Source organism: Oncorhynchus mykiss, chromosome 4 (genome assembly GCF_057628025.1).
Source record: "Oncorhynchus mykiss isolate SJ-2025 chromosome 4, ASM5762802v1, whole genome shotgun sequence".
Lineage (NCBI taxonomy): Eukaryota > Metazoa > Chordata > Actinopteri > Salmoniformes > Salmonidae > Oncorhynchus > Oncorhynchus mykiss.
In genome coordinates, this window is record NC_143025.1 from 68,990,647 (window position 1) to 69,012,685 (window position 22,039).

General features: G+C 43.8%; 1 protein-coding gene across 6 annotated transcripts in view; it reads left to right on the forward strand.

The window, feature by feature from the left end:
- Positions 1–22,039, forward strand: part of LOC110522257 (atypical kinase COQ8A, mitochondrial) — a 35,130-nt gene that overhangs the window by 3,829 nt on the left and 9,262 nt on the right. For 3 of the 6 annotated variants that reach the window (XR_016495393.1, XM_021600493.3, XM_021600494.3), the window contains exons 2-6: positions 4,239–4,421; positions 4,930–5,325; positions 5,420–5,486; positions 16,016–16,090; positions 18,346–18,471. Coding sequence is in view for 4 of the 6 variants with exons in the window: in XM_021600493.3 (XP_021456168.2) it covers positions 4,257–4,421; positions 4,930–5,325; positions 5,420–5,486; positions 16,016–16,090; positions 18,346–18,471 (829 nt within the window). In the remaining 2 variants the exon portion in view is untranslated. The remainder of the gene's footprint in view (positions 1–4,238; positions 4,422–4,929; positions 5,326–5,419; positions 5,487–16,015; positions 16,091–18,345; positions 18,472–22,039) is intronic. The other 3 variants (XR_016495394.1, XM_021600495.3, XM_090232837.1) reach the window with 1 other exon arrangement.

Here is a 22,039-nt window from a genome sequence, read left to right on the forward strand (position 1 = left end):
GTTTTTGAAAGAAAAGCAACAAAAAAAAGGTCCATTTAAAATAACATCAAATTGATCAGAAATACAGTGTAGACATTGTTAATGTTGTAAATAACTATCGTAGCTGGAAACGGCAGATTTTTAATGGAAGATCTACATAGGCGTACAGAGGCCCATTATCAGCAACCATCACTCCTGTGTTCCAATGGCTCGTTGTGTTAGCTAATCCAAGAGTATAATTTTAAAAGTCTAATTGATCATTAGAAAACCCTTTTGCAATTATGTTAGCACAGCTGAAGACTGTTGTCCTGATTTAAAGAAGCAATAAAACTGGCCTTCAGACTAGATGAGTATCTGGCGCATCAGCATTTGTGGGTTCGATTACAGGCTCTAAATGGCCAGAAACAAATAACTTTCTTCTGAAACTCGTCAGTCTATTCTTGTTCTGTGAAATGAAGGCTATTCCATGCGAGAAATTGCCACGAAACTGAAGATCTCTTACAACGCTCTGTACTACGCCCTTCACAGAACAGTAAAAACTGTCTAACCAGAATAGAAAGAGGAGTGGGAGGCCCCGGCGCACAACTGAGCAAGCAGAAAAGTACATTAGTGTCTAGTTTGAGAAACAGACACCTCACAAGTCCTCAACTGGCAGCTTCATTAATTAGTACCCGCAAAACACCAGTCTCCACGTCAACTGTGAAGCGGCGACTCCGGGATGCTGGCCAACTAGGCAGAGTTCCTCCGTTCACTGTCTGTTGTTTTTTCCCATCTTAATCTTTTATTTTTATTGGCCAGTCAGAGATGGCTTTTTCTTTGCAACTCTGCCTAGAGGTTGACCGATTATGATTTTTCGATACCGATTTAGCACTGTCAAAGCTGTACAAAGAAGTCTGCCAACACAGGCCAGAAACGATGGGTTTTCAATACCGCGTTGGTAATAAAGCATTTGTTCGACCCCAACTTCTGGGGTAGTTAGCTTTAGCTTGGTACCTAGCTAGCACCAATACAACCAGCCTGAAAACAATGACCAATAGAAACTGCAGTAATTTTCATTATTCTTAGCAGTGATTTAGGAATCCTTGTGAGTAAGTATTAGCTAGGTTACCACTTGTTGTTCGCCTATTGAAACTTCAGTTCATGAAAATCAATAGCTAGCCAGCTACTTAACCCTGTTGGCCAAAGCTGAAGTTATAAGCAGCCAGCTAGCTTCATCTGGTTAGAGAGGCTCGACCGGACTGAGTAATGTGTTGTGAAGCTAGGCACAATAGTGGAATTTGCGGTTTGCCTTCAAAGTAAAAGTATGCAGTGATGCAAAATAATACCAATAGTAGAATTATGCCATATTTTTATTTTGAAGGCTACCCGCAAAGTCCACTGTTATGGCTAATCCGTATTATTGCTTGCTTTACATAGATGGGTCCGACCACCATTAATCAAATAAGAACGGTCTTATAAATTAGGGTTATTTTCGATGATGACACATAGCTACTTAGCTAGCTAACTGAAACAGATTGTCGTTTTGCTATATTTTTGGGGAAGAACATTGTTTGCATCCATCCATTGTTTGACCATTGACAATACGCTAATCTCTCCAGAATGGGCGCTCCTGCCAATTTGTGCACAGTCAGTGTTTCATAACTTCATTGTGTGAATTGTTTGCGTTTGATTGTTAGTGTATATTAATTGGCCTTTACATATCACTTGTAGTAGATTTACTGTTAATTTTTAATCTTTACTGTTTGTTACTTTGGTTACAGTAATTTCCTATGATCTCTTCACTATTATTCTACAATGAAGAAAATGGTAAAAAATAAAGAAGAACCCGGGAATGAGTAGGTGTGTCAACTTTTGAATGGTACTGTATGTGAATTAGATATTTCTGTACTTCATTTGAAATAACTTTGCAAAAATGTCTAAATATGTTTTCACTTTATTATGGGCTATTGTGTGTAGATTGGGTGGCAGGAAAAATCTATTTAATCCATTTTGAATTCAGGCTGTAACACAACAATGTGGAATAAGTCTAGGGCTATGAATGCTTTCTGAAGGCACTATGTGTGGTGTGAATACAGGGGTAGTCTGGCTGGCTAGTATGCAGTTGTTACTCTGTTGCCAAATAAATGAGACAACGTTACGGTGACCTTGTTTCAAGCGAGGATGGCCTTGAAGTTAGTGTTTTCTCTAATATATGAAGAACCATTTGATCCATGGCTCTGTGACACAATTTACTGATTTCTATGCGCCCTGGTTTGTAAAGAGAATATCAGACCCATAAATGGTGTCTGGGAAGAAGGCTATGCGCAAGATATCGTTGCTTGATTTGAATTCACCACCAGCTATGAATAACCATACAAGCCATTACTAACATTAAGTCATGCAATTTTTTTTAAGGGGACCTTCGTGTTTCCTCACAGTGAGTAAGCAGCCTGCTTGGTTCTACTTCAGAACATAGGGCTTTAGAATTAGCCTCTTGAGTCCCAGGATGGCCAAGCTGTCACCAAGCACAAACAATCCATCCTTTTGACTAGCTTAACTCCTCTGTTCATTTGAAATCCTATGTGATTCTGCCCTCACTCAGCGTCCACTGTCCCCTCATCACCAGCCAGGGAAAGTGAATCACAGGACTGGACTGAGTGACCCAGTTCAGCCTAGCATTTTAGACCCATGCCATTGATCAATATGACTGAAATCCTTGAATTATGTCCTGGTATTACCTGGTAGACGTATATCCCGTTAACAGAATGATATGACAACAGCCAGTGAAAGTGCAGGGCTCCAAATTCAAAACAAGAGATCTCATAATTAACATTCCTCAAACATACATGTATCTTATACCGTTTTAAAGGTAATCTTGTTATTAATCCCACCACAGTGTCCGATTTCAAAAAGGCTTTACAGCGAAAGCACCACAAACGATTGTTAGGTGACCACCAACTCACAGAATAATTCAGCCATTTTTCCAGCCAAAGAGAGGAGTCACAAAAAGTGCAAATAGAGATAAAATGATTCACTAACCTTTGATTTTCATCAGATGACCCTCATATGACTTCATGTTACACAATACATGTATGTTTTGTTTGATAAAGTTCATATTTCTATAAAAAAATCTGAGTTTACATTGGTGCGTTACATTCACTAGATCCAAAAACATCCAGTGATATTGCAGAGGGCCACATCATTTTACAGAAATACTCATCATAAATGTAGATGATAATACAAGTTATATACATGGAAATGTAGATATACCTCTCCTTAATGCAACCGCTGTCAGATTTCAAAAAAACTTTACAGAAAAAGCAAACCATGCAATAATCTGAGACGCTCAGAAAATAAATAAAATTATCTGCCATTTTGGAGTCAACAGAAACCAGAAATCACATTATAAATATTCCCTTACCATTGATCTTCATCAGAATGCTCCCAGTAATCGTAGTTCCACAATAAATTATTGATTTGTTCGATAATGTCCATTTATTTATGTCCAGATACTTTTGTTCGAGCGTTAGGTACACATATCCAAACACTCATGCAGGTCCAGCATAACTTCGGGCAAAAACTTCAAAAAGTAATATTTCCCGTGACCAGGCAATGGCTCTCTGCCATAAAACAAAACACCACAAACTCATGTCGGGAAAAGCAAAAAGGCGAAACTAACCTACAACCGTTCTGATAAAAACCTTAGGGCATTCAGCCTCGGGGGATGCCCTACTGACCACACCCTTCTTCCTTGTTCCTGGCCTGCCCTGCCTCTTCCACTAATCCAATTGTTTCTTATGGACAGAAAAGAGCAGAGGCTCTGAGCTGTCCGATCAGGTCCATTGTCTACTTGTCTGGCTCTCTGCCAGTAACCTGACTAATTCATCTCTTATTCAGCCCCACAACACAGAAGCCTCATTCAAGTTTCTAAAGACGGTTGAAGCTCTAGGAAGTGCAACTTCATCCATATCCCACTGTGAATTCAATAGGGCCTGGGTTGAAAATTGACCAACCTCAGATTTCTCACTTCCTGTTTGGATTTCTTCTCAGGTTTTTGCCTGCCATATGAGTTCTGTTATACTCAGACATCATTCAAACACTTTTAGAAACTTCAGTGTTTTCTATCCAATACTAATAATAATATGCATATATTAGCAACTGGGGCTGAGGAACAGGCCGTTTACTCTGGGCACCTTTCATCCAAGCTACTCAATACTGCCCCTTTGGTATGTAACTCCGAACCCTCAAAAATATGATTTCTTTCCACATCTGTGTTCTAGGTGTGAGGGAGACCCACCATGGCAGGCGACATGATGTTGGTGATGCGTGGCTTGGCCAAGCTGAGCCAGGCGGTAATAGACACTCAGGCCAGCACACTGCGTATTGGAGGAGCCCAGGCCATGGCCCAGAGCATGCAGATGACTGCAGAGCAGAGCCTGGGAGTAGCCATGCAGAAGATGCAGGTGGGTAAAGCGAGAGATGAACGGGGCTCTTCTATGTGGGTAGTGGGCAAAGATTGTATTTTTCATTGTCAGACAACACCACCAATGGCCAGATGTAAAATGGGTGACGGAGCTTCGGTGTCATAGCTTCCTAGCCTTTCTTTTTGCCTAATCTAATTTTGTGTGAGCTCAACAAAAGATTGATTCATAGAGCTTTTCTGGTCTTATCATGGCTGAGTTACGGTCTGTACAGCCGGTCTGTACAGCTTTCACAGCGTAGAAATAGTCCAATAGTAGAGAACAAAGCTGCCACTAAGAGTGGCCTGCTGTGGATGTAAATACAGTTTGACTTGAGGCGGATCAATAAGGTGGCCCTTGGTTAGGGCCAAGAATTGTTTTTTTTTCCTTTTTTTTCTGACCGCATGACCTGACATGGAAAATATCTCGGGCCATGAGTTTTTCCTGGTTCGGACGCTCCAGTGAAACCCCAGCTCCTCATTGACCTTCCACATCTGTATATCTGTTCCAGGAGTTTGGTGGGCAGCAGCAAAGCGTGTCTGACAACTTCCCAGCAGACATAGACAGTAAGTATGACTTCTCCGAAGCAGAGGGGAGCAGCATGGACAGTGGGGAACACGTAGAGCCAGGGTTCAGAGAAGAGGGACAAGGCGTCTCCTCAGAGGGGATGGGGACCAAAGACAGCACGAACTGCGGGACATACAACGGCCAGGCCTCAGTCAAATCCAAGCTGTTTGAGGGCTACAAGGACCCCAGCAGCCAGTTCTCAGGACAGATCCGTTCCTACCTATCCTATAGCTCCTACCGCTCCTATCATCAGGACGGCTCGGGGGTTGGGGGCCTCACGGCCGAGGACATAGAGAAGGCCAGAGAAGCCAAGAGGAATGAGAAACCACACAAACAAATGGTACGTCTACACGTTTTCTCACTGGTACCTGTGGCTCAGAGATGTGCTGTGTGTGTATCTTGTCTACCATTATGCTGTTCTCTCTCTGTTGTAGCTCAGTGAAAGGGCACGAGAGAGAAAGGTACCAGTGACCCGGTTAGGGAGACTGGCTAATTTTGGAGGTAAGGCTGTACATTATGTTGGTTTCTAATATGTTGTTTTATTATTGCTCTGTCTGACGTTGAAGTGCACAAAAGGCTACCATTACAAATGTATTATATTGTTTATGTTCGTGTCGGGAAAGTACTGAAAATGTGATTGGATCAGTAAGATCCCTCCTTTATTACATTGCGATAAGTATTAAGAACTTTATCCTTTTTAACTTGTTGAGGACACCACATCAATATTCACATCAGGCTCTGACACACACAGCGCTCTATTCTACTGTTTCTGGCTTGAGCTCACCTTTTTAATCCCCCATTTCATCCACATCCCATTAAATGGGAAGTCGTATGCCACCGATCCACACGAGGCAAACCTACTCTTCTGCCAAAACTTTCAGCGACAACTATTGCTGTAACCAGTGTCAATATCTAGAAATAGAGCCTGTGTTTCGGCCTGTGTTTTTATTTATTTATTACCCTATTATGTCCGCTTCTCAAGCCACCCGTGTACCAAAGTGTCCCACCCACATGCCCCCATGTTCCCTGTCAGTGTCTGCCTAACACAACCCTAGTGTCTGTTTATCCTCAACTTGATATATCTACTGCCTGTAAATTGCAGGCCAGTGGGTGAAAGGTGGCCCGTGTGTCTTCATCCCGTGAGTGAGATCTCCTCTCCCCTTGACGGCCACATGGTCAGATTGAGTCCTGGAGGTTAATCTGCACTTTGACCAGTAGTAGGCCTGCAGAGCAGACTACAGATTTAGCTACTTTGGAGTTCTTAACTAGTAAAGCCAGTCAACTGCTGCCGTCTCAGAGAAACACAGGCTGAGTTTACGGACGCAGCGTCTTGGTAAAAGAGACAGTCTGATATCTGGTCCTGCTGTTCTCTGGGACCTGGACTGACGGGGCGGCCCGGCCCTGCCCCAGCATGGGCCACCTGTCGCTGTCAGCATGCTGCATGTTTTGTCACTGTTTTGAAAGGTTATCAGATCCGCGCAGCGAGCTGATACACAAGTGAGAGCAAAGCCACTAAGGAGAACCCATCTTTATATATTACAGGGCCAGCTCTGGCATTCTCTCTCTTTCATGGGAGGTTTGGGGTGGGGACAGTATTGACCGGTCAATACCGTCCTTCAGCTGGAAGTTAGGGTTGCCAGGTTTGGTGGCATTGGAGTAATGTGAGTCTCGACAGACACCTGCCGGTCCAGCACCCTGGGACCCTATTGGTTTGCTCTCCCTCCCCAACATGGCTCAGGGGGATACCTAGTAGCCCCCCCCAGGGCCCTCTCCTACAGGGGAAAAGTGATGTGCTGTCCCCTGAGGATTGAACATAAATTGGTCTCACGTTGAGATCGAGTTGCTGACAGGCTATCCAGTTCCTGAAGTCGGTGTACCGATGCGAGGGAATGCCTAGCCATGCATGTTTCCTGTTCTGCTCTCTCCTGGTTGTTATTCTGGGTTGGAACATGGATACATAAGTTAACACCATGCTCTCTGGGTTTCAGTTCCCTTTGACAGGTACACATGCTTCCATGTAGAGCTGTTTGTTGTTGTAGTCTTACCACGGAAGTTAGCATACCATGAAGTTCAAAATGTGTCTAACCGGTTGTCTTTTTATGAAAACCCCTGGTATTATTGTCATCTCCAAAACAAGCCATCTATTTTTTCCCCCCCATAAACACAATTCCCTATTTCTGTAAGTTGATATCCAGGTGAGCCAGCAGCTTCCTGGTATGGTGTGTCCCACTGCTTTGTCCTAACCTAACTTGGGGGTGTGAAGCAGTGAGTGCTGTGTGTGACAGTGTCTGGAGATGACAGAGGTGTAACCTCTGTGCCTTCACTGAGACTTGGCTGGCAGAAGGACTTAGTCAGCTACTGCCCATGAAGTGTAGAAATCATTGATTGGATGCTGTTTAACCAGGAAGGCTTAATACTGAGGGGTTCAAATGGGTGTAAAAAAACAAACCGATATCCACATATCATGGTGATGCTTTTTGAATGTGTTGTTGCTTTGGCTTGAATTTATTTAGAGGGCAATGTAAAGTTAGTGAAGAAATCAATTACTAAACCCTTTTCAGAGTTAAAAATGATCTAAAACCAGATGTGGTTTATTTAGTACTTAGTTGTGTACATACATTGTGTGACATCGGCTGACGTAAAAAGTTCTTTATAAATACATTTGATTGATATGCACCCTGCTAACTGTCCTGTGAACAACCCTTTGGGATCTCACTAGTGATGGTGGGGCGGAAATCGATAGTTACATTTTGCACATTTTTTCCATTTAAAAAAATATAAATTGATATTTGACTATCTATTTGTAAACAACACAAAAAAAGTGGTATGTGTGCACATATACTACTGTTCAAAAGTTTGGGGTCACTTAGAAATGTCCTTATTTTTTAAAGAAAAGCAAATGTTTTGTCCATTTTAAAATAACATCAAATTGATCAGAAATACGGTGCAGAGATTAATGTTCTAAATGACTATTGTAGCTGGAAACGGCTGTTCTTTAATGGAATATCTACCCGTATGGAGGCCCATAATCAGCAGCCATCACTCCTGTTTTCCAATGGCATGTTGTGTTAGCTAATCCAAGTTTATCATTTTAAAAAGGCTAATTGATCATTAGAAAACCCTCTTGCAATTATGTTAGCACAGCTGAAAACTTTTGTGCTGATTTTAAAGAAGCAATAAAACTGTCCTTTAGACTAGTTGAGTATCTGGAGCATCAGCATTTGTGGGTTCGATTACAGGCTCTAAATGGCCAGAAACAAAGAACTTTCTTCTGAAACTCGTCAGTCTATTCTTGTTCTGAGAAATGAAGGCTATTCCATGCGAGAAATTGCCAAGAAACTGAAGATCTCGTACAACGCCATGTACTACTCCCTTCACAGAACAGAGCAAACTGGCTCTAACCAGAACAAAAGAGCGGGAGGCCCCGGCGCACAACTGAGCAGGAGGACCAGTACATTAGTGTCTAGTTTGAGAAACAGACGCCTCAGAAGTCCTCGATTGGCAGCTTCATTAAATAGTACCCCGCAAACACCTGTCTCAGAGTTGCAAAGAAAAAGCCATATCTCATACTGTCCAATGAAAAAAAAGAAATAAGATGGGCAAAAGTACAGAGATTGGACAGAGGAAGATTGTAAAAAAGTGTTATAGACAGAAACGTAGATTAGAGGTGTTCAGATCACAAAGAAGAACATTCGTGAGATGCAGAAAAAATGAAAAGATGCTGGAGGAGTGCTTGACACCATCTGTCAAGCATTATGGAGGCAATGTGATGGTCTGGGGGTTCTTTGGTGGTAAAGTGGGAGATTTGTACAGGGTAAAGGGGAACTTGAAGAAGGAAGGCCATCACTCCATTTTGCAACGCTATGCCATACCCTGTGGACGGCGCTTAATTGGAGCCAATTTCCTCCTACAACAGGACAATGACCCAAAGCACAGCTCCAAATGTTTCAATAACCATTTAGGGAAGAAGCAGTCAGCTGGTATTCTGTCTATAATGGAGAGGCCAGCACAGTCACCGGATCGCAACCCTATTGAGCTGTTGTTGGAGCCGCTTGACCATATGGTACGTAAGAAGAGCCCATCAAGCCAATCCAACTTGTGGGAGGTGCTTCGGGAAGCAAGCAAATTGACATCTAGAATGCCAAAGGTCTGCAAGGCTGTAATTGCTGCAAATGGAGGATTCTTTGACAAAAGCAACGTTTGAAGGACACAATTATTTAAATTAAATCATTTTTAACCTTGTCAACGTCTTGACTACATTTCCTATTCATTTTGCAACTCATTTCATGTATGTTTTCATTATGGAAAGCAAGGACATTTCTAAGTGACCCCAAACTGTGTGTGTGTGGCATTCAGTATACCACTTCAGTCATTGGCTTCATCAATAAGTGCATCGACGACGTCGTCCCCACAGTGACCGTACCTACATATCTTATATATATCCTACATATCTACATATCTTCTCTCCGCATGGCAAGCGATACCAGAGTGCCAAGTCTAGGACCAAAAGGCTCCTTAACAGCATCTATCCCCAAGCCATAAGACTACTGAACAATTAATCAACTGGCCACCTAGACTATTTGCATATACCCCCCCCCCCCCCCCCCCCCCCCCCCACATTGTTTTTACACTGTTGCTACTCACTGTTTATTATCTGTGCATAGTCACTTTACCCCTACCCACATGTACAAATTACCTCGACTAATCTGTACCCCCGCACATTGACTCAGTACCCCCCGTGTATAGCCTATAATTTTTTACTTTCGTTTATTTGGTAAAATAATTTGACTTTCTTGAACTGCATTGTTGGTTAAAGGCTTGTAAGTAAGCATTTGGCGCATGTGACGGTTTGATTTGATAATCTTTGCACACTCTTGGCCTTCTCTCAACCAGCTTCGTGAGGTAGTCAACTGGAATGCTTTTCAATTAAAAGGTGTGCCTTGTTAATTTGTGGAATTTCTTTCCTCAATGTGTTTGAACCAATTAGTTGTGTTGTGACAAGGTAGGGGTGGTATACAGAAGAAAGCCCTACTTGGTAAAAGACCCAAGTCCATATTATGGTAAGAACAGCTCAAATAAGCAAAGAGAAACGACAGTCCATCATTACTATAAGATAAGGTCAGTAAATCTGGAAAATGTCAAGAACTTCGAACGTTTCTTCAAGTGCAATTGCAAAAACCATCAAGCGCTATGATGGAGCTGTGTCTCATGAGGACCGCCACAGGAAAGGAAGACCCAGAGTTACCTCTGCTGCAGAGTATACATTTGACTTACCAGCCTCAGAAATATATGCTTCAGAGTTTAAGTGACACATCTCAACATCAACTGTTCAGATGAGACTGCGTGAATCAGGCCTTCATGGTCGAATTGCTGAAAAGAAACCACTACTAAAGGACGCTAATAAGAAGAGACTTGCTTGGGCCAAGAAACACAATCAATGGACATTAGACTGGTGGAAATCTGTCCTTTGGTCTGAGTCCAAATTTGAGAGTTTTGGTTCCAACCGCCGTGTCTTTGTGACGCAGAGTAGGTGAACAGATGATCTCTGCTTCCTACCGTGAAGCATGGAGGAGGAGGTGTGGGGTTGATTTGCTGGTGACACGGTCAGTGATTTTATTTTGAATTCAAGGCACACTTAACCAGCATGGCTACCACAGCATTCTGCAGCGATACACCGTCCTATCTGGTTTGTGCTTAGTCCCACTCATTTGTTTTTCAACATGGTAATGACCCAAAACACAACTCCAGGCTGTGTAAGGTCTATTTGACCAAGAAGGAGAGTGATGGTGTGCTACATCAGATTACCTGGCCTCCACAATCACCTGAACTCAACCCAATTGAGATGGTTTGGGATTAGTTGGACGGCAGAGTGAAGGAAAAGCAGCCATCAAGTGCTCAGCATATGTGGGAACTCTTTCAATACTGTTGGAAAAGCATTCCTCATTAAGCTGGTTGCGAGAATACCAAATGGGTGCAAAACTGTCACCAAGGCAAATTGTGACAACTTTGAGCATTCTATTTCATAGTGTTGTCTTCACTATTTCTTCACTGTAGAAAATAGTACAAATAAAAAAAAAAATATTGAATATGTGTGTCTCATATACCAAACATTAGGAACACCTTCCTAATATTCAGTTGCATCACACCGTCCCATTTGTCCTCCGCACATCCTCAATTCGTCGGGGGGCATGGACTCTACAAGGTGTCGAAAGCGTTCCACAGGGAAACTGGCCAATGTTGACTCCAATGCTTCCCACAGTTGTCAAGTTGGCTGAATATGTTTTGGGTGGTTGACCATTCTTGATACACACAGGAAACTGTTGAGCGTGAAAAACCAAGCAGCATTGCGGTTTTTGACACATCGGTGCTCCTGGCATGCTTGCGTAACAAATGTAGGGGATATCTAATCAATGGAAGACTGAATTAAAATGACAGAATTTAAAAGTGAAATGTAAAAGAAAGGCTACAATGACCAAAAGCCAACAGGTAGGCAGCTATTTTACACTATAATCTGGATTGAGTTTTGAGTTTTAATGTCACATGCACAAGTACAGTGAAATGTCTTTCTTGCAAACTTTAAACCCAACAATGCAATAATAAATAACAATGTATTACAAAACCCCCCTCACAAGGAATAAGAACTTCTACTTCTTGCCGTGCGGCAGCAGAGAAAATAGTAAATGGCTGGAGTCTGGCAGGGAGCACAGCCCCAGTGATGTGCGGACAGCCTAGTACAATCTTCAATCGCATGTAGCGCCATGCGATTGAGGGTGGTGCTATTTCCATACCAAGCAGTGATGCAGTCAGTCAATATTGCTGTCAATGGTACAGCTGTAGAACCTTTTCAGGTTGAGAGGGCCCATGCCAAACTTTTTCAACCTCCTGAGGGGGAAGAGGCACTGTCGCACCTTCACGTGTGTGTGTTGGGTTGTACCATTTTTAAGTCTAGTGATTTGGACACGAGGAACTTGACGCTGTCTACCTGCTCCACTGTCGCCACGTCAATCTGGGTGGGGGATGCCCCCCCCACGGTGACAGGTCACTGACCTCCTCCCTGTAGGCTGACTTAATGTCGCTGGTGATCAGGTCTACCGCCGTCGTGTCGTCAGCAAACTTGATAATAGTGTTGGAGTCGTGCGTGGCCACACAGTCCTGGGTAAACAGGACATACAGGAGGGGACTAGGCACACCCCGGTGGGGCCCCTGTGTTAAGGGTCAGCGTGGTGTTGCCAACCCTCACCACCTGGGGTCGGCTCGTCAGGAAGTCCAGGATCCAGTTGCTGAGGGAAGTGTTCAGAGTCATAACCTGGGTGACGAGCTTGGAAGGAACAATGGTATTGAACCCTGAGCTGTAATCAATGAGCAGCATTCTCACATAGGTATTCCTCTTATGTAGGTGGAGAGAAATTGAGATTGCGTTATCTATGGATCTGTTGGGGCGGTATGCAAATTGAAGTGATTCTAGGGTGGCTGAGATGGCGTTAATGTGTGCCACAACCAGCCTCTCAAAGCACTTCATGATTACAGAACTGAGTGCTACAGGGCGGTAATCATTGTGGCATGAAGTCTTCGAGTTCTCAGGAATGATTGTGGTCATCTAAAAACATGTGGCGACTACAGACTGAGACAAGGGGATGTTGAAAATGACGTTAATATGTCTGCCAGCTGTTCTGCACATGCTTTGAGAACAAGCCCTGGAATACCGCCGGGGCCCTTGGCCTTGCAGGTGTTGACCTGATTTAAAGACTCTTCTCACGTCAGCCTCTGCGAGCGAGATCACCCAGTCCTCTGGGTCGGTGACGCCCCTCACACCCGGCTCGATGTTGTTGTCAAAGCGTGCTTAAAATGCATTGAGTTCGTATGGTAGAGGGGCATCATTGGGGAGGTCACGGATGGGGTCTTCCTTTGTAATCCATAATGGACTGTTGCCCCTGCCGCAGGCGGCAGAGCCTGTGTAATATGATTCCACCTTATTCTTATACTGTCCTTTTGCTCGTATTGACACTGCGGAGGTCAAAGCGGGCCTTCTTGTACTTATTCCTGTCTTCAGCCATAGCATCAGGGTTGTCTGCGATAGCTCTGTGTGCGGTAGCCCTGCTCTTTAGTTAAGAGCCAACCCCTGGCAGCCAGAAAGGCAGCCTCTGGGTGTAGGGTTTCCTGCTGGTTTATAATCTTGTACAGTTCGTTAAGCACCAGCTAGTTATTTTTATTTTCATGAGGTAGAATGTGTACAGCAGTCATGATAACTGCTGAAAACTCCCTTGGGAGGTAGAAGGGTCGGCATTCAACCATCAGGTATTCCAAGACGGGTGAACAGTGGTTCGCACTTCCACCGTGCTGGAATTAGCACACCAGTTGGAGTTGATCACCATGACCAGCAGTCACAGGGAATTTGACTGCAGTCATGACTCGTGACTCTGGTGTGGCGGTAATATGGCCACCACGACAGCCCTACATCTGGCACCTACTACCATACCCGTTCAAAGGCATTTAAAATATTTCTTCTTGCCCATTCACCCTCTGAATGGCACACATACACAATCCATGTCTCAATTGTCTCAAGATTTAACAAAAACTTTAACCTGTCTCCTCCCCTTCATCTACACTGATTTTGAAGTGGATTTCACAAGTGACATAAATAAGGAATCATTGCTTTCACCTGGATTCACCGAGTCAGTCTGTCATGGATAGAGCAGGTGTTCTTAATGTTTTGTACACTCAGTATAAATACAGTCGCGATAGTCTGCTGTACCTACATAAAATTGTTTCATCCTGTAGCTTGTTCTTCATTTTTTTAAAGTAGTGAGCCAACCTGTTTTCAGCACTTTTTATTTTATTTCCCTGACTGAGCAAAACTCCTTTTCTCGTACTGTCTCGTCTCTCTGAAGCAGACATATAGTGAGTAATATGTTTGGAACATAAAATCGCAGAATTGAATCGCAATACATATAGAATCTTGAGAATCACAATGCATATTGTATCGGCACCTAAATATCGTGAGTGTCGTATCGTGAGGTCCCTCACATTTCCCAGCCCTAGATCTAACCAGTGTAGGAAGTGCCTCTTAATCATTGACGAGGAATACAATACACATGGTGTTTTGAACCACCGGTGTGGCTGCATGGTTGGCTGACTAACTGATAAGGCTTTCTCCTGGTGTTGTGGAAAACAGCCTGGTAGTTTAATCATTGGCAGGATATGACCTAGAATTCTCACTAACAGAGGGGAAAAGACCGGGCTTGTTTTGGATTTCTAAGGTCACTGGTTCAAAGGGAGCAAACAGCTCATCGGCCACATTAAGTTAACAGTATTTCCCCAGATTTTCCTCCAAATGTAGAGTTATGTAACACGCTACTGTACGGCTGTACTGTCTGATCAAGCTTGTTTTTGTTTCTGTGCCATGCGGTTTGTGGCCGAAAATGTGCCGAGCTCGGCACTATTGAATGTTGTTTTGGGTGCATTACTTGAATAACATTTCCCGTACATTCCATGGAATGTGCCATTTAGGTGTGATCTTAATTCTGCGCTGCAGGTCTGGATGCCCCTCATATTCTCAGTACGGTGACACATTGCTCTTCTGTGCCCAGATTCTTGCATCGTCACAAGTAGAGAACTATGATCCAGTCAGTGTTGTAATTCTCTGCTATCAATCCAACACGCTGGCCTGTTGCTGTGTTCTACAACATGCTTGACTTGGCTGCTCTCAACGCACAAGTGTTGTTCAGGCAGTGCATGGACAACACCATGAGCAGGAGAGACTTCATCATGAGTCTGGCACATGGGCTACGTGAGACATTTGCACACAGCTCCTGGGGAGGAGAAACTGCAAGCTGGGCAGATGCACTCGGAACAAAACCTACAAAAGGTGTTTCGGCTGCAAGCGAGTTGTTTTGTGGGAAGTGTTGCGATCAAGTGAAGGTGACAAAGATTTGGGGTGACTGTTAGATCTCATTTAGCCGTTATCCCTTGTACTAACTGTTGCGCGAAGACGCACACCATAGTGTCAGCACGAGTGAGGCCACAAATAATGTGACCAATAATAGGCTTTTTTCTTCACTGCCATTCAATGCCATTCTTGCTTTTGTGCAGATTTCACTATTCACAAGCACGCTTGGAGCCTATGCTGATGTTTATGCTGCTGATATTTTCTTTATTGACTGTTGCGTGGGTATTTTTATTTGTTTAGTCATTATAAAAAATATGCTGTTACTGTGTTTCAATGCACATGTTTTTTGTTTCATAGTTGTAATAAAGGCACTCCACGAATATAATGGCTTGTATACTTGAAATTCCTTTAAAAATGTATATATATCCAATAATTTTGCATATAGCCCACAGTAACAAACTATTGAAAGGGTTATGTTCTTTCAGATATTTACATTTCGTATTCTAATGTTACCTAACACCTTTTTATAAACACAACCAAGTTACATTCGTACGAAGGTGGTCCAATGAGGCCAGGCTTTTCTTGTTATTAGACTGCTGGCTATTGGTACTCCTCGAGGCCCCGGCAGGGACAGGTGGGTTCAAGGTTTTTATTGAAATTAAGTTATTGAAATGACAAAATAGAAAACGGTCAGAGACCGTCTCGTCGGTTCTGTTATTAACATCTGTCTGTAAATAAAAGACTGAACTGCGTCTGTCTTAAATAAACTAGCCTGGCATAAATGACTGTTCCTAGAGCTATCAGGAACTGATTTGACCTGACTGATGTGTCATGGGGAAAGGAAAAGGCTAGGCGAGGAAATTTACCCAATGGGCTATACTGTGCAATATTTTAAGAATGTAAAACTTGGCTTTATTAACCTTTTTTTGGGGGGGGGGGCACAATAATCTGAACGTTGTCGATTTATAAAGGCCATGAATAGAGCTGGAACAATTCCTTACGCTTCATGACAGAGAACCATGTCTGTTCTACACAATGTATTTCTATCTGAACGTTCCATAACCTTGTACCCTACTGAGCGACCCAGAGCTTAACAGCATGTTATGACAGGATGTCATAACGCTGGTGTGTTGTGTCCTCACAGGTCTGGCTGTAGGACTGGGCTTCGGAGCGCTGGCTGAGGTAGCCAAGAAGAGTATGAGGCCAAGTGAGGATAACGGTAACTGTTTAACATAAGCGGTTTCCTACGGTAACTGGAAGCGGGCTTATGTTTGACATTACGTGTACATGCATGCACACTCGCTTACTAGACACTTAACCCAGCAGGAACATGCACACAATGCCCCTGCAGGATGTAACCTGTCTAGGAATGACAACCTTTCAATTAGCATGCAATGGACAAGTGCATGATATGATGAACCTATACAGACATGCAGAGAGGCATAATAATTCATATTAAAATCAATCATTCGTCATTCAGCGTAGCTGAAAACACTAGGCTATAGTTCTTTGGCTCTGCTATAGTTAGGTTCAGGTATGGGTGGTCTTAGCGCTTACAAAGGGCCCTTAATGAAACTGCCCTCTGTGATATTACCCTCTGCAGCTGTCGGGGGAAGAATTGGAGAGGGCCGTTTATTGAGCTGACCTTTCCAGCGCACTCTTCAATTAGTTTTCCGCCATGCCACGGCTGGACCGCTGGAGGTGGTGTGGCAGTCCAATCTAGAGCAGGGGTGACTATACAGCCATTCACATGGCCATTGTCTCCTTAATACCCTGGGAGAAAGACAAATACATTGAATCTAGGGCTGTGAATGGAGCTCCAACTTTAATCCATGGATCAGAAATAAGGGCCTCCTGAGTGGCGCAGCGATCTAAGCTACTTCATCACAGTGCTAGAGGCATCACTACAGACCCAGGTTCGATCCCTGGAAGTATTACAACCGGGGCGGTGAACTTTTGGCCCAGCATCGTCCGGGTTAGGGGAAGATTTGGCCAGGGGGGCTTTACTTGGCTCATTGCACTCTAGCGACTCCTCCGGTGTTTTCTCTGACACTTTGGTGCTTCTGGGTTAAACGGGCGGGTTTGGAGGGTATGTTTCGGAGGACACATGACTCGACCTTCGCCTCCCGAGCCCGTTGGGGAGTTGAGCATTGAGACCAGATCGAAATTAGGGAGAAAACCAGGGTCAAGTACAAATAAAGTCATAGGTGGTATACAAGTACACATCATTCTCAAATGAGCATAATTGCTGCACAATACAAAGTGAGTATGTAGTGGTAGAGTATAGTTGGTCATCAGAGCAGATCTACTGGGGGTCTGACGTTATGCTAATCAAGACTGTCCTGGGGGATATGACGTAACAGCAGTACTGTGGCTGAGGTAATCTTGGTTCAAGATACATTAACAGTCCTTTTTAAATCTCCTTCTGCTCCTAACGCCTTAGTCTGACTGCTGACTGCTGACATCAGTGTGGCCCACTGACCCCCCCCCCCCCTCTACCTGGGCTGCCTGGCGGTCCTCTTTCTCTGCTGGAGGGTGTCTGGGGGCTTCAAACCAGACCGACTGGTGCTGGTACCAAAGCACTACCTAGAACAGGGCTGCCCAATTCGGGTCCTGGAGGGCGAAACACTTCTGGTTGTCACCCTCCAAATCAGAGACTAATGCAGACCTGGGACACCAGGTGTGTGCAGTTACTGTAACTACCAGGTAGAAACAAAAACAACGTTTCGGCCCTCGAGGACCGGAATTGGGCTGCCCTGACCTAGAGACCAGATTCCTTGTCTGATTGTTTAGCTCACTGGTTTATGAAAATGCCTCATTTATGAAAAGTATTTTTTTTGGTTAAATGTCTGGAATGTGGGTAGGCTTTAAGCTGGTTTGTTTCCAGGCTGTGCCCTGGTGTATCTTCGTCCAGGGAGAGCAGGGGGAGGGAGGAGTACGGTGATCCCAAGTGTAGACGCCACACATGGAGCCTAATGAGTTCATCAGAGACTACACTACACCAACAAACCCAGGAATATAGAACACATACACATTGACGTACACACTACTGTATAGCCAGGGAAGACATTCACATGTCAGGCCTCCGCAGTCTTCTAGTAAACACATTTTTACTATGGGAATGGGGTGCTCTAGACAGGGTGTGAGGAAGAGCGCTGATGTTCTACACCATGTGTTGAGTGTCAGTAGTGTGGAAGTGACCCTTCTCACTGTTCTCTCACTGCGTTAGGCCTTCTCAGTCAGGAGTTATCATATCACTGTTTTGACTTAACAGCTGGCCACCTTTACCTCAAATGATCCCAACTCGAGTTACATATCATTTATTAAAGAGTTATCTCTCTTAAGCCATACCTGTACTACCTATCCACTAAACCCATGAGATTCAACATTTAGTTTACCTCTCGCCAGGAAAATCACATTTTCCATGCCAACCTCAGAGTTTAGCATAGAGCTGACTGTTGTTTCTCCCCTCAGCTGACAAGAAGGCCGTTCTGGACTCCAGTCCGTTCCTGTCAGAGGCTAACGCAGAGCGGATCGTCAGGACGCTGTGTAAGGTCCGCGGAGCCGCACTGAAACTGGGCCAGATGCTCAGCATTCAAGGTGACAACTGGCTTACATTGTAATACACACCTCCAGTAGCACCTTCTCTGTTCTCCAAACATTCTCTCCCTTTGCGACCCCAGTCACCCCTCTATGCTGCTCTGTTGACCTATGGTTAGTTGTTGTTTGTGGCTTTTCCATTCCGTCTTTTTACTGCCCACACCAGCGACGTCTACTGTGCTGCAGCATGGCAGGCTTCATGACCCTTTCCCCTAGTGTCAGGGCAGTCTCGAGTCATCTTCATAACCTCCACTGGGTTGATACCGTGAGGCCTTAATCCAGCCTCTGTAGATTAGTATGTGATGGAGACGGGAGTTATTTCTGGCCCTCTGGCATCTCTTGCTGCATCGCCTAGTTCACCTCAGGTCGGCTCACAACAACACATGCCCATCCTTAATTCCCAACTGCTCCAGCTAGTAAACAGCGCCACAGGGCACAGCATAGGATTAATGCAACTCGATGCACAGGCATTCTCCTGCCGTTGTCATGTCAATTGTGTGACACATAACAAATGTACCATTGTGGGACAGCAACAGCCAAGGCATAGCCAGGGCTCACAATAAGCCACCAGCCATGTTAGAACTGCAACCTTTTGTGTTTTGAAGTGGCCGGTCTCTACCAAAGCTCCAGAATCGCTGCTTGTTAGAAAACCGCTGATATTTCCCTATGTAAACAGAGGTGACTAAGAAAGTGTCCTCTGCTGTTTTTAGACACAACTGGTTTTCAAACTGGCTTGGTATTCTAGGAAGGTGTTGCATACGGGTAGCTCTTAACTGTATGCAGAATCTTAGTAATAGATTTAGTCGTAGAATTTCAGTTCTTGTTATCAACCTGTGACGTACATGGGAGTGTACAAAACATTATGAACACCTGTGCTTTCCATGACATGGACTGACCAAGTGAAAGCTATGATCCCTTATTGATAGATTTTGTTGAATCCCACTTCAATCAGTGTAGACGAAGGGGAGGATGCAGGTTGAAGAAGGATTTTTAAGCCCTGAGACATGGATTGTGTGTGTGCCATTCAGAGGGTGTATCGGCAAGACGAGATTTAAGTGCCTTTGAAAGGTGTGCGGTAGTAGGTGCCAGGCGCACCGGTTTCTGTCAAGAACTGCAACGCTGCTGGGTTTTTCACGCTCAACAGTTTCCCGTGCGTTTCACAGCTTTTTTTTCGGCTCTTCTATCGCTTGTGCAATGAAGTCCGAACAGGAAAAACAGTTTGTTGTTGTAATATTGCAAACGGATGTGGCAGTTTCACCATTAACTATTCCAGCTTCAAATATGTGGCCACCTAGTTGTACTGTAATGTTCACCTGGGTATACAGTGTCCTATCTAGAAGTTGGTGGTTCTCTTGGATGGGTCCTAGCCTTTTCTTTTCAGCACATTGAATAGAAATGCGGCTGCTACTTCTATTATTTAGGTCAAGTAAGACAGGGTAAAACAGCATTAAATTGATGGGGTAGCCCTACACTCACAGCCCCTGTCATCCCGTATACGGATTGAAAATGGCAGATTTTGGTAATTGATAAGCGCCTCAATTGGAACGCAGTGGCTGTACAGTAACGTACTATATATGACATCAGAGCTCAGGCTATTCGCTTTACAGCGCTGTATGGGGTTCAACTGACAGCCCTTCTAAACGTGTGTACCAAGCGCAACAAAAAGATGCCCCATCCCTCCTGCTAATTGGGTTACTTTTGCATTTTTTGTTGTCAGAGTGTAGGAAATGCTGTAATTCGAGAGGAGTCCATGTGTTCTGAAAGATTAGACGTTGAGGATCATAATAAATACCGATTTTGATGCCCTACAAGGAAACCACACACCCATGAGTACAAATGTGCGTTTTCACATTTCCATAATTGAAAACTCATATAATTTACAGTGCGTTTGACTCCATTCTATGTGCACCAAAATTACAATCTGTCTGAAGTGCCTTGTGAAAGCCTAACACTGTAAGTTCGTATTTTATAACTTAGCTAGTCACGTTGGCAATAGGACAAACTTTCAAATGATGCCTACCTGACTCAGATTGAGATTTATAATGTACATTTTTGCATTGTGTAAATAACAGTAATTGTGTGATGGTGGGGACGCAGGGCTGTGTTCCAACGACAAAGCTAGGAGAGCTCAACAAAGCACCCTATATTTGAAGACTCTTCTTTGAGTCATAAATGTGCATTGAAATTACTTAGGAACTGTGCACAGTTTAGAGAGGTGTGTGTTTGTGGCTACTTGGAGACACCAGTTAGACCTCTCACTCAAACCCTTGTAATCTTATTTTGTTGCACCTACCCCAGAATTCCCATGAATATTGTTACGTTACTGAATGTGTCCAGAGTATACATTGCTGGGAAATGTACGGTAAATGTGAAATGCACATGAAATCAACGGTTTAAGTGTTTGGATTCAGTCTTATGCCAGATGAACTGTTTTGTCCTCACCGTCGGCCTGATCATTTCCCCATGAACTCCAAAGTGTTCTTTCATTTGCTACCATGGTCATGCATATGCTTTTTATACTACTTCTGTTAGAATCATTTCAATTTGGCCTTATCCATAAAAGCCCATTTCTACATGTGTGAAGGGTTAAAGACATATTCTGGAACTTTGGCGGCGACTAAGTATTTACTTAAACCTCCTGCTTTGGGCTGGAGGTTTAAAATCTATGAGCAGAATTACTTTATTACCTTATTTAGCCACTAAATCCCTAGTTTGAAAGTGACTGTTTTCTGTACGCTGTGGTGCGCCATTTTCCCCAACATGGGCCAGCCCCCTAGCAATTTGAGTTCTAGCCAATGAGCTTCAGCCCCTCGCCGTTTGAATGACAGCTAGCAAGATGCACACACAGAGAGAGCACAATGACCTGGTGCACATATGTGACGCGTATGCAATTTTAGGGGACCACTTTTGCCTACTTTCAGAACTACTGGCTAAAAAGTATACAAGAGCACCAGAGAATCTCTTTAATGATTTTACTCAATGGCTGTCTGATCATAACAGATAAATGATAAACAGATAAGTCACGATAAACATCCATAATAATCACTGTAATTTAAAGTAAGACTGGTAAAATCACTTCTGTAATTCTCAGTTCAGAAAACAGGCTGATGGATGTGATTCAGGTAATAGATTTTTGTTCTGCCAAACTAAGCCTAAATACCGAGTAAAGTCACCCTCACTCACAATCAGCTGGATCTGGATCTCTTCCTCTGACCTCAGTCATGTGTTTTACTGCTGTTCTCCTCCAGTGCTTTTTCCCCACTTGTTGTCGGAATGTTTGTACGGTTGTAGATCTTACCCACAATGCCCTGCAGTGCGCCTCACACCACTTTGTTTTGTTTAACATGCACAGACACCTCTGTTGCTATAACAAATCTAAGGGCCCTTTTACGGCACTGCCAGCTTCAGGTATGTGAAGGTGGTTGCTGTGCCAAACATCTTGGTCTCCCAGAGACATTTAGTGAACACTGGCAAGGACCTGTAAATTGTGATAAACTCTAAGTGCCCAGAGGTACCAAGGCCTTAGATTTTATTTATATTAGTTGGTCATTTTTAACTGAACAAGGCA